The sequence below is a fragment of the Mobula birostris genome, chromosome 25 (assembly GCF_030028105.1).
Source record: "Mobula birostris isolate sMobBir1 chromosome 25, sMobBir1.hap1, whole genome shotgun sequence".
In the NCBI taxonomy this organism is placed as follows: Eukaryota; Metazoa; Chordata; class Chondrichthyes; order Myliobatiformes; family Myliobatidae; genus Mobula; species Mobula birostris.
Window position 1 is genome coordinate 23395279 of NC_092394.1, and position 13424 is coordinate 23408702.

The following is a 13424-nucleotide window of genomic DNA, read 5'->3' on the forward strand; positions in this document are numbered from 1 at the left end:
TGTTTCTATACTGCAAAAACCTGTAACTCCAAAGGAATTTAGTGAATAGCATTAAGTGCTGAGTTTGCCACTAACATTCGTAACTGGTGTGAATTAAATAAAAGTATATACTGTATTAATGTCAATATATTTTAATTATTTCCATAACTTGGCTGCACAGAAGTCATATGAGTTGACATAAAAGTACAAGAGTATTTGTTTGAGTAAGTGCAGTTGTGCAGTACTGACAGCTGGATTATTGACCAAAGGGAAGTTTGAATTTCACTGTGGCAAATGGAGAATTTAAATTCAAATAATTAAATAAATCTGGAATATTTCTTTAAAAAAGCTGGTCTTGGTAACCACAAGGTGACTGGATTGTCAAGGAAAACTGTCAGGTCCACTAACACCCCGCAAGGAAGGAAATCTGCAGTTCTTGCACAATCTGCCCTCTCTGCCGCCAGCATATTTGAGCCTTCTCCATTCATGTGCAATTAGAGGAGCTTACTAAATACCAGTATGGAAAACAATGTTAACACTTCATGCATAAATGAAAAGGACAAATAAATCTTCAGTATGTGTATTTTGTTTTACCACCTTCACTTAATCTTGTCAAAAGCAAAGGCGAATAGACACTAGGCATTTGATTGGTTTTATCCCCTAGGGAGCACCCATGCTGACTCCTCTTAATTCAGGTCTGTGGAGCATCATCACCCTAATTACTCTGAGCAGAAAAATTCAGAAGACAGTAGGATGCAGCATGAGGCGAATAATTTGATCAATAAAAATTACAATTCTGATTTTCCCCAGCTAAGTTATTCATTTCCAGATTCATTATCTGACATGTAGATGAATAATACAAGCTCAGTTTTACTAAGCAGACAAGTGGGAAAAGCTAGCAAAATAACCACCTTGGTGTCTTTCATTTACTTGAAGTAAGTTGTTGTAGCTAAGCACAAAGACTCATAGCTGTATGTCAATGATAACTTCCAGTAACATAGATGAAACATCATTACACAACTTGGTTCAAGCTGCAAGAGTTTTTTTTTGCCAGCCCAGCTGACTTTTCAGGATTAAAGCTGCAGAATTTCTTTGAAATGAACATATTGCAATAACATTCCTTTGAAGTGTCATCTACTGTGTGGTGTTATACAGCACAAGTCAAATGCAAAGCAAGGCTGCAGTTGTGCAGAATCATCAGCAAGTGGTGCCTTTCCATGCACATATTCCCTCTGGTATTGTCCATTTTATTGACAGTTTGATGCTGTGATTTATATTCATTAGGGAACCGAGCTGAGGATTTGTGAACTCGATTTGAATTCTGCAATGTTGTACGTAGAGCACAATTTGCAGTGATCAGAAGGGTCCTTTTACATCTTTGAATTAAGCTATGTTAAAACTAGAGCCCAGTGATGTCACTCTCCACTGGAAACTGGTTCACTCTTCCACCTCCATTGACCTTTCCCAAGACACTTGCAACTTCAGCAAATGCAACATGTGTTGTGGTCACATTTACTGTATATTCTGTATATTGGAAAAATCTAACTCACAGTTCAAAGTAGATTTATTATCATATTACATACGTCTTCTTGAGGGCCTACTCAGTAAATCCAAGAACTATAATAGAATTGATGAAAGACCACACACAACAGGGTGAACAAGCAGTGTGCAAAAGACAAACTGTGCAAATACAAAATAGAAATATTAATAATAAATAAATAAGAAATAAATAATGAGAACATGAGATGAAGAGTTCTTAAAAGTGAGTCCATAGGTTGTGGGAACAGTTCACTGATGGGATAAGTGAGGTTGAGTGAAGTTATCCCCTCTGGTTCAAGAGCCTGATGGTTGAGGGATAATAACTGTTCATGAACCTGGTGATGTGAGTCTTGAGGTTCCTGTACCTTCTTCCTGATGGCTGGAATGAGAAGAGAACGTGACCTGAGTGCTCGTGGCCCCTGATGATGGATGCTGTTTTCCTGCGACAACAGTGATGGACTGGGCCGTATCCATTACTTTTTGTCGGATTTCCCGTTCAAGGGCATTGCTGTTTTCTTACCAGGCTGAGATGCAGCCAGTCAATATACTCTCCACCACGCATCCTTGAAGTTTATCAAAATTTTAGATGTCATGCCTAATTGTGGATTAGTTTGCAGAATACTTGCATTCAGTCCACTAGAGTAACCCAAGCTTCCAGTAACCAGGCACTTTAATTCTCTGGCCCGCCTCCACTTGGACCCCTTTGTCTTTGGTTTCCTACGCAATTCTAATAAGGTGCACATAATCTTATTTTGGGCTTATCCAGGGCTTGGTTCCGATTTCAACAATTTCAGGCAACCAGCATTTCATCTTCGATGTAAAGTTGTACCCCTGTAGCATCAACTCTCTTGTTCTCTCTCCACAGATCCCACCTCATCTACTGGACGTTTGCAGAATTCTCTTTTATTTCAGATTTCATGCATGCATTGTCCTCTGCAGCTCACAGTTGCAGTATGTCATTTTTCTCTCTGCTGCCCTACAGCTACCTCTATTAAACCTGTCCCAAATTGATTAGTTCTTTCTCTTAGTCAGCTCTGAAACCAACTGTGTCACCTAGAAAAACTTGGTCTCCATTTTATTCCCTTGTGTCTTTCCCCTCTCTGCAATATGTCCTTGTTTTCTCAATTTTCCAGTTACGATGAAGGTCATTGAATCTGAAATGTTAACTCTTTCACTGTCCACAGATTCTGCCTGACCTGCATTTTCAGTTTTAATTTCAGATCTCCAACTTCAACAGTATTTTTGCTTCTCCAAACTACTTGCTTTTGTCCTAACCGCGATTAGAGTTCGAATCATGGATTCAAAGTGCATTTATTATCCACGTTGGTATGCAGTACACAACCCTGAGATTCTTCTTCCCCACAGACAGCCGCGAAACAAAGAAAATCATGGAACACGTTCAGACAGAAACATCAGTCCACCACTCCCCCACGTACAAAAAGAACAAATCACACAAAGAGCAACAAAAAAAAAACAGGGAAAAACAAAGCACGGAAGCAGGTGCTTCAGCTCAGCTCATCCATGCCAACCATAGTGCCCACCAACCTAGTGCCCATTTGCCCATGTTTGACCCATATTTCTCTAAGCCCCTCGCCTTCCTTGAAGCTACATACTTTATACTTTATTGTCGCCAAACAATTGATACTAGAACGTACAATCATCACAGCGATACTGTATTTGATTCTGTGCTTCCTGCTCCCTGGATTACAAATCGATTGTAAATATTAAAAATTTAAATTATAAATCATAAATAGAAAATAGAAAAATGGAAAGTAAGGTAGTACAAAAAAAAACCGAGAGGCAGGTCCGGATATTTGGAGGGTACGGCCCAGATCCGGACCAGGATCCGTTCAGCAGTCTTCTCACAGTTGGAAAGAAGCTGTTCCCAAACCTGGCCGTACGAGTCTTCAAGTTCCTGAGCCTTCTCCCAGAGGGAAGAGGGACAAAAATTGTGTTGGCTGGGTGGATCGTGTCCTTGATTATCCTGGCAGCACTGCTCCAACAGCGTGCAGTGTAAAGTGAGTCCAAGGACGGAAGATTGGTTTGTGTGATGTGCTGCACCGTGTTCACGATCTTCTGCAGCTTCTTCCGGTCTTGGACAGGACAACTTCCATACCAGGTTGTGATGCACCCTAGAAGAATGCTTTCTACGGTGCATCTATAAAAATTAGTGAGGGTTTAGTGATTATGGCATCTCTGAGATTGCCTTGGCACACATTTTTGTCTTCCCACCGGTTGGAGATGAAGTCAAGTAAGTATTACTATGACTATGACTATGAATTACCATATACTTTAGCGGGGAATTCATCTTGTCAAGAGGCTCTGTTGTTTTTTCTCTTTGAAATCTCTTTCTCAGTTGGGCTAAGGATGTGCCTGCTGTGGATAAGGTGCTGAGGGATGGTGTAGAAAACATTCACATTAAAGGCATGGTATCAGATGTTGAAAGTGCTCTTCCCATCCAATACTACCTTGATGCGAGGCAAAGACTTGAACAGCTGAAGGAAGCTAACATCAGAGCTCAATGTCATGGCAGGTGAAAGCAAGGCCGCCAATGGTGTAATAATTAAATTCAAAACTGATCAGAGGCCAGGATTAGATGAACGTAATCAGTAGATGAGATGGTTTAGATTAGATAGATGAGCAGATAAGTAGATTAGAAGAAAATTCAATCGAACTGGCCCAGATGTCATGCTGCTACATTAGAACAAGAAATGCATTGTGCATTGACATGATTTATTACTCAGTTATACAGAACAGATCAACAGCAAATTGCATTTAAATAACATCTTCATAGGAAAACACATCAAAGTGCTTTACAAAGAGGAAATATTGACTGCAGATTTTAACAAAATGTGCTGGGGAAGGGGGTACAGTTATGGGTATGACGCAGAGATGCTCTTCAGGAGAATGTAAGGGGATTAATTTTAAACCTACACATGATACATTCCATAACAGAAGGGGGAAATGTGAAGACAAAGGCAGGCAAGGTGATGACGATGGAGAAAAGAAATCGTAATATTGGAACAATGATTTGCACACACAGTAAAAGTGTGCATATCTCAAGGGCTTGAAGTTATTTAAACTCTGCAATCTCAAGCCTTGTGCTTAGCTAATGTTTGCAAGTGGCAAACTTTAAACATGAGTTGCATTTGATCAACTAGTGAAAGGCATTCAATATTGAATTTTGATCTATACAGTGTAAAAGGATATCTTGTGGTGTTTTGCTAAAATAACATTGGGAAGACATCTGGGTAAAGATTCCAAGAGTGTATCATGTACACTCCATAATAGAAAAATAAGATTAAGTCTGTGAAATGCCCTCAATCAAAATGAATGCATACACCCCAGTACATCACAGGAAAAGTCCTCCCCATCTTCACAGAGCGCAAAAGCAGCATCCATCGTCAGGAGTCCCTGCCATCCAGACGATGCTCTCTTCTCACTGCTCCTATCAGCAAGGAGGTACTGGAATGTGTTGCTTTAGTCTGTAGATTTACACTTAGGCAGTAATTAGACTTTACCAAGGAATGACCCTTGACAGATGCCTCACTTTCAAGAACCACATCAATAAGACAAAGGCAAAAGTGAGCGCACAAAACAACATCCTGAATAAGCTCACTAACACAAGATGGGGAGCAAGCTCAAAAACATTGAGAACCAGTGCTCTTGCTCTTTGCTATTCCACTGCTGAATATGCCTGCCCTGCATGGGAAAGATCTACTCATGCAAAGAAGAGATGAATGCAAACTGCCAACTTATCACAGGTTGTTTAAATCCAACAAACACCAACAGCCTATATATCCTGGTGGGTATCGCTCCCCCAGATATAAGAAGAACAGTAGCCAGCAAGAAAGAATGACTCCGTCAAACTTCAGATGAGAGGCACCCTCTACATGGTCACACACCTACACCCAGCCGCCTAAAGTCAAGGAAGAGCTTCATGAGCAGTGTTGTTCCATTACAATCAACCCCATCTGAAGCCTGCATCGCCCTGTGGAAAGACCAGCTTGCCAGTCTGAAACAACCCCCAACGATGGAAATTCCACCGGATGAAAGCTTTCCCCCAGGAGCTAATTGCAGCTGGGCAACGTGGAAGTGCCTTAACGGACTTAGGGCTGGTGTAGGTCGTTCAAAGGTGTCACTAAGCAAATGGGGATATACAACCACCCGACAACTTGTGAATGTGGAACTGAGCCACAAACTATGCAACATCTCCTGCAATGCCCATCGCTAGAGGAACCCTGTACTGTTGCAGATCTTGCAGAATTCAACAACGAGACGCAAAAATGTGTCCAGTTCTGACTGGGCCATGTGTAGACTGTCTGTGGACACAATAAGAAGAAGACCAAGAAATGCAAAGAAGTGTTTATCAATTGTGAAATGAAATCCAACAGGGTGCTGTTCCAGAGCCTTTGGAATTGAGGGCAATCTCCTTTTCAGTGCTGGTGTATTTTCTGTCCCTTGTTTAAGAGTGGACAACATCAGAATTTTCTTTATTTATTTAGTGTGGGCCATGATATTTGTGACCATTTAGAATGACATGGGATTCACCTCTTCAAGCTAGCACTGCAATACCAGGTTCTGATGAAGAATCTCCAACTGGAAACATTTGCTTTGATTCTCTTCCCACAGATGTGGCCTGAGCTGTTGAGTATTTTCTGCTTTAGTCTAATATTAATCCTTACCTAAGATCATGCAATCATTAAATTGAAATAGCACAGGAGGAAAAGGCCAGGCAGTCCATTAAAACCATGCTAGCTTCTAGCAGAGCAAACCAATCTGTCTGAAACATCTGCTCTTCGCTCAGAGACATAAATAAGACTTACAAAACTGAAAGTATTGAGTATAGGAGTTGACATGTTATGTTAAAGTTGTATAAGATGTTGGTGAGACTTGATTTGGAGTATTGTGTGCAGCCTAGTCACCTGCCTACAGAAAAGATATGAATAAGATTGAAAGAGTACAGAGAAAATTGACGAGGATGTTTCCAGGACTTAAGGACCTGAGTTATAGGGAAAAGGTAAATAGGTTAGGATTTTATTCCCTACAGCATAGGAAAATGAGGGGAGATTTGATAGAGATGGACAAAATTATAAGGTTTATAGACAGGATAAATGCAAGCAAGCTTTTTCCATTGAGGTTACGTGAGCCTTAAACAAGAGATCATAGGTTAAGGGTGAAAGGTGAACTGTTTAAGGGGGACATCTTGGGAACCTCTTCACTCAGACAATGGCTAGAGCGTAGAATAAGCTACCAGCATAAGTGGTGGATTCAGATTCAATTTGAACATTTAAGAGAAATTTGGATAAATACATGGATGAGAGGGATATGAAGGGCTATGGTCTAGTTACAGGTCAATGGGAATAGCCAAATGAATAGCTTGGTATGGACTAGATGAGCCGAAGGATCTGTTTCTGTCTGTACTATAGTGTTCTATGATTCTATGACCTGCAAGTTTTATTCCTTCAAGTTCATATCTAATTCTCTCTTGAAGGCCTTAATTGTTCCCATTCCCTAACAGGTAATGAACTTGGGATATCTTGGCGTTTAACTTTACGGAGCATCATTTAGACAAAAAAGTCTCATCTATTTTGGTATATGTGCATCCATTTGTAGCATCCTCACCCTGATATCAGGACGTAGTGAGCTCCAATTCCATTCCAGAGACTGGAACACAAGCAGCTCGCCCAGCTTCAGTAACGAGCAAGCACACCATTGTTAAATGGTGTAAGCTTTTGGATAGGATATCAAACCAAGGCTTTCTCAGGTCCATCTGAAAGATCCCAGAGCAGACTTATGAACAAGAGTGGGAGCAGTATTTTATTAACCCCTCATTCAACATGGTCATTAGCATGTTGCTGTTTGTGGGAATTTGCTGTGCAGGAATTGCTGTGAAGTCCTTTGAAATATTTCAAGGATCCAGAAAGAACCATGGGAATGTGTCTTTCTTCTCTTTATGAATGGTAATCTGATCAAACATAAGAAGGTATTAGAATTTCTTTTGAAATATTAAACAATATTAAAAGCACCATGCTGATTTCATGTCCATGCCACCAGCCCAGTAAAGGTATGCTGATGTTTTACTACAAACAGGACACAGAAGCATTTAATATGCATTTAAATTGTGATTCTTACTGGTTTATGTTAATACTAGGGGCCCCAAATAAACCTGGAACCTTCCTCTTTCAGCTACCTGTGGTGGATTGATTAGAAACGCAACCGTGGGCCGCATCATCTCGCCCAACTTTCCGGGTAACTACAGCAACAATTTAACGTGTTATTGGCTTATCGAGGCTCCTGAAGGACAGAAGCTCCACCTACACTTTGAAAAGGTTGCATTGGCTGAAGATGATGACAGGTAATTTCTGCAGTAATTTCCTGCCTCTAAGTCAATGAGACTCGGCTGTGCAAACAGATAATTCTCCTGCACTATAATGAGCTAGGAGTCCTGCTCGTGGGTCACAAATGGAGAATGAATCAGCCTTCGTGATGTAGCAGGAAAAATGGCTGTTAAGTTCTCAGATGGTGATGATGTATGTAAAAGTATATTTTAAAGAAGTTTAAAAAGACTGTGGGCTTTGAAATCTCATATTATTGATAGAAAAATATCCTGTAAAATGAATAGGAAATTATCAATTCCATTAAGGAAAATAAATGAGATACCAACCAAGTATCTGGTTTAAAATGGTCCCAATCATAGCAATTGTACAAAAAACAGATATTGATATCTCCTTCAGGTAACCAAATTCCCCTCCCCCCCTCTATTCCCCACTCTGACCTTTTACCTCTTCTCACCTGCCTGTTACTTCTCTCTGGGTCCCATTCTCCTTCCTTTTCTCCTCTCCAACCAGATTCCTTCTTATCCACCCCTTAACCTTTCCCACCCACCTGGCTTCACCTATCACTTTACAGTTAGCCTCCTTCCCCTCCCTCCACATTTTATTCTAGCACCTTCCCCCTTCTCTCTCAGTGCTGAAGAAGGGTTTCCGACAACATTTTGGGCCATCACTTGCTTCCAGACTATGTCCTGATGAAGAGTCTTGGCCTGAAACATCGATTGTTTATTCATTTCCACAGATGTTGTCTAACTTGCTGAGTTCCTTCAACCTTTTGTGTGTGTTACTTTGGATTTATAGCATCTGCAGATTTTCTCATGTTTGTGATATACTTAACATTTATTACCACAGAACAAGGTAATATGTTCATGCAACATTCCGTGAACGATGTCATGAGTATTTGTTCAAAGTGTCGTGTTTATTTAAAGAATTATTTTCTGTTTCCCAGACTTATTATTAGGAATGGAAACAATATTGATGCTCCAACCGTTTATGATTCCTATGAAGTGGAATATCTGCCAATTGAAGGTATTGTCAGTGAATCTGAACACTTCTTCATTGAACTGACTACAGACAGCTCTGGTACATCTACTGGACTGGCTTTAAGATATGAAGGTAATGGTTCAGACCTTAATTAGCTTGTTATTGTCACATGTACTGAGATACAGTGAAAAAAGCTTCATTTTGCTTGCCATCTATACTTATTTTCCTACATTCCAAAATGCTAGACCTACTATTAAAAAGAGAGGGATTTGTGGGGAAAATGGTGTAAATGGAAAATGTTATACCCAATACATTTAGTTAAGCAAATATGAGATCATTAACTTTGGCCTGTAAAGGCAAAGCAGACAAAATTTCTCAATGGTAAAAATCTAGAAATAACTGAGGATAAAAAGAAACTTGGGTTACATTTAACAGAATTTTTTAAAATTAAAAAAACAGAATGATATTGAATTTTTGATCATAGGTTAGGTTAAAAGGTCAGCAGAATATCATGGGGCCGAAAGGCCCATTCTGTGCTATACTGTCTATGTAATATTTGTTAATGTCTTTAACCACGTCCTTATTTCGATTACAATTTCTCTTCTTTCAGCTTCCAAGGAATCCATATTTACTTTAAGTCTTCTTCATTCTGCAGAATTTCTTTCAATTTGACTTTATATTCTTTGGCAGATTATTCTCCCTTTTTATCATATTTCTGATCATCCTTTTAAACAATGGTCCTAAACCTTAGCCTTCCTATTCTACTGCATAATGTTATAAGACACTTCTTGTAACATGAAACTATACAGTACTTGTTTAGGAAGCAAATAATGGAATATTTTTGCAGAAAAAGGTTTTATTTCTCAATGTTATTGAACTCTGTTGCATATTTTTTAATCTAATTAATTAATTGTGATTCTCAATCCACCCTACTAGGTCATCTCTCATATCTTTGTAATTTACTTTGATCAAGTTTAAGACTCTAATCTTTGTTGATCTTGATCATGTTACAATCAGAGGATTTGTTTTTTTGCAATGACTAATTAAACCTGTCTCAGTGCCCAAGATCAGTCTCTAAAATCCCCACTTTTAGGAATCTTAAATGCACTCTGTGATGTTTCTCAGAACCACACTCGCCATCTTGGTTTGCCCAGTCTACATGAAATTAAAATTCTTTTCATTTATTAAATAACCTTTCATATTATCTCTGATCATTTCCTGATTAACAGTCTGTCTAGTAGTGCAGCTGTTACTATAACTTTCTCAAGTGTTACGCCCCTTATTTCATATCTCAGACATGTTGCCTCTACTTCATGATTCTTTAAACCAAGAATATTTCTGAGTGCTGCTATAAATCGTCCTTTTTTTATTAAGGCTGTCATCTTCTATCCTACACCACCCTAACTCCCAGCTCCTTTTTCATGCTTCATGTCTTTTCAAAATGCCATCTATCCTAGAAGATGTGCTGCCTCCCGTGAATGCATCTCTGTAATAACCATGAATTCAAACACATACATCATCATTTGTGCCTCTGATTTGTCCACCCTTTTATATATGCTTCTTACTTTAAGACAAAGTGCCTTTAATTTTGACCCTTTTCCACTTCCCTTGGACCACTTTTGCTGATACACTGTTCTGTTGTCACTAGTACAAACACTTCTTACTTCTTACTACTCAGATCTTTTATTTTTCAAATCAGTTCATTTTCCTTCTCCTTGAATTCCCTCCCAAATGCTCTTATTTTGCACTACTTATATTTTTGTATTACTTATTGTAACTTATAGCATTTTTATATATTGCTGCCACAAAGCAAAAAAAAAAAATTCACAGCAACAAATGACAGTAATATTAAAGCTGGTTCCGATTCTGATCAATTTTAGTTTAAAACTTCCTCTAAATCCTTTTTGTTTCACTAAGGCACTAATTTTGGTCTGTTTTAAGCAGTGCCTCTTCCTCACTATGAGTGCAAGTGAAATCTTTATTTCCCAAACCATTTTCTGAGTCATACATTTCACTCTCCGATCTGTGCCACTGTGTATTTTGGTAACAACCTGGAGACAATTACCTTTGAAATTCCGATTTTTATTTTGGCCCTTAGACTGCCAACACTCAAAGCAAGGATCTCAATCTTTGATTTCCTTATATTATTGGTACCAGTATGAAACCTGATGCTCCCATCCCTACACCTAAGTTCTTCTCCAGCTCCAATGAGTGATATACACTCTTTCATACCAGGCAGGAGGTCAAAGGGGAATGCATTATAATGGTAGGGAGTGCAATGAGGTTTTACTAGAATGATGCCTATATTCCAAAGGTGAATTACAAGGATGGATTGTATAGAGGTCTAGGGAATTAGAAGGATAAAGGATGATTTTGACTGAAATTATAGCTGATTATGGACTTCAAGAAGGGTAAGACAAAGGAACACATACCGATCCTCATAGAGGGATCAGAAGTGGAGCGAGTGAGCAGTTTCAAGTTCCTGGGTGTCAAGATCTCTGAGGATCTAACCTGGTCCCAACCTATCAATGCACTTATAAAGTAGGCAAGGCAGCGGCTATACTTCATTAGGAGTTTGAAGAGATTTTGTATGTCAACAAATGCACTCAAAAACTTCTATAGGTGTACTGTGGAGAGCATTCTGACAGGTTGCATCACTGTCTGGTATGGGGGGTGGGGGGGCTACTGCACAGGACCGAAAGAAGCTGCAGAAGGTTGTAAATTTAGTCGACTCCACCTTGGGTACTAGCCTACAAAGTACCCAGGACATCTTCAAGCAGCAACGTCCATTATTAAGGACCTCCAGCACCCAGGGCATGCCCCTTTCTCACTGTTACCATGAGGTAGGAGGTACAGAAGCCTGAAGGCACTCACTCAGCGACTCATGAACAGCTTCTTCCCCTCTGCCATCCAATTCTTAAATTACCATTGAACCCTTGGACACTACCTCACTTTTAAAATATATATTACTTCCGGAGGGTTTATGCATGATTTTTGATCTATTCAATATACACATACTGTAATTGATTTATTTATTATTATTATTTAATTTTTGTTTTTTTTTCTTCTATAAGAAAAAGCTGCTGCTAAGTTAACAGATTTCATGTCACATGCTGGTGATAACAAACCTGATTCTGATTCTGATACCAAATGGAATGGGTAGGACTGATAGATTGAATATCAATATAAATTCAAAAGTCAAAGTAAATTTATTGTCGAAGTACGTGTATGTCAGCATATACTACCTTGGGATTAACTTTCTTGCAGGCATTTACAGTAAAATAAAGGTATACAATAGATTTTATGAAAAACTACACATAACATCTATTGGATAATTCCATCAGTTGGAAGGACTGACATTAGGGAGATGTTTGGTTTCAAAATTAGAACAAAGCTTGAGGAAACTCTCCTTAATTCAAAGAGTGGTGAAAAGTGAAAACTATTTTCCACAAAGAGCAACAGATGTTAGGTTAATTGTTAATTGATAGCTTAATAGATTTATTTTAAGGAATGAGGGAAAAAGAGCTGATCACAGACCAGCCATGAACCCATTAAATGCTCATTGCTTAATTGGTTTTGTTCATTTTAGTTCCTGTGATCCTATTTTCAGAAAAAAGTTCAAAGTCAACTTTGTAATCAAAGTACGTACGTGTTGCCAAACATTACCCTGAGATTCATTTTCTTGCAGACACTGCAGAACAAAGAAGCACAAAGGCTGATAAACAGCCAATGTGCAAAAGACGACAAACTGTGCAAAAAGAAATAAATAATGAATTAATTAATAAATAATACTGAGGACATGAACTGTAGAGACAATAGGTTGTGTTCAATGATCAGTTCAGTGTTGAGGTGAGTATAGTCATCCACGCTTATTCAGAAGCCTGATGGTTCAAGGAAAACCGCTCCTGAACCTGTGGCATGGAACCTAAGGCTCCTATACTTCCTTCCTGACGGTAGCAGCGAGAAGAGAGCATAGCCTGGATGACGGAGGTTCATGATGTTGGATGCTGCTTTCTTGTGGCAGCACTCTTTGTAGATGTGTTCAATGGTGCACAAAGTTAGGTTTACAGAAATTACCATGAACATTATGAGTCTTGCTTGAAAGAAGAGACTTAAAGAATTTTAATTTTGAAAGACGTGCAAAACTACGATCTCTAAAAGGTACATTCTAACATGAGGCTTTAAGAATTCTCATGTAATCTTCAGACAAACCCTTCCCTATTTGAATTTGATTCGAGATGAATGGCAGGATCTGTAAATTGGTGCTGTAAAATGCTGAGAATAAGTGTGAACTGAACTCCAAGCTCATCCAGCCTTCCAGATATCATTCAACAGTGTCATTTTTGAGCCTTTGCCAGCTCAATTTCTTTGGGTCACTTCAGCAGAAATGCATTTATTCACCTGCTGCAGAAAAGTAATTGGAATGTTTTTAAATCATTTCCAGTTGCTGGCATGAAGTTCAGAGTCTGAACTTTGGGTCAATAACAAAATAATCCATTAAAAATTTTTCACTGACTTTCCCACGGGCCTGAACCTCCTGCAGCCTTTTCCAGAATTAAAGTGGTTATGTTGTCATTTCATTTTATA

At 39.0% G+C, this 13424-nt stretch overlaps 1 protein-coding gene across 3 annotated transcripts in view; it reads left to right on the forward strand.

The window, feature by feature from the left end:
• The window catches only part of sez6b (seizure related 6 homolog b), a 950260-nt gene that overhangs the window by 766265 nt on the left and 170571 nt on the right, over window positions 1-13424 (forward strand). For all 3 annotated transcript variants that reach the window (XM_072242771.1, XM_072242770.1, XM_072242772.1), the window contains exons 6-7: window positions 7708-7876; window positions 8803-8969. In XM_072242771.1, coding sequence (XP_072098872.1) covers window positions 7708-7876; window positions 8803-8969 — 336 coding nt within the window. The remainder of the gene's footprint in view (window positions 1-7707; window positions 7877-8802; window positions 8970-13424) is intronic.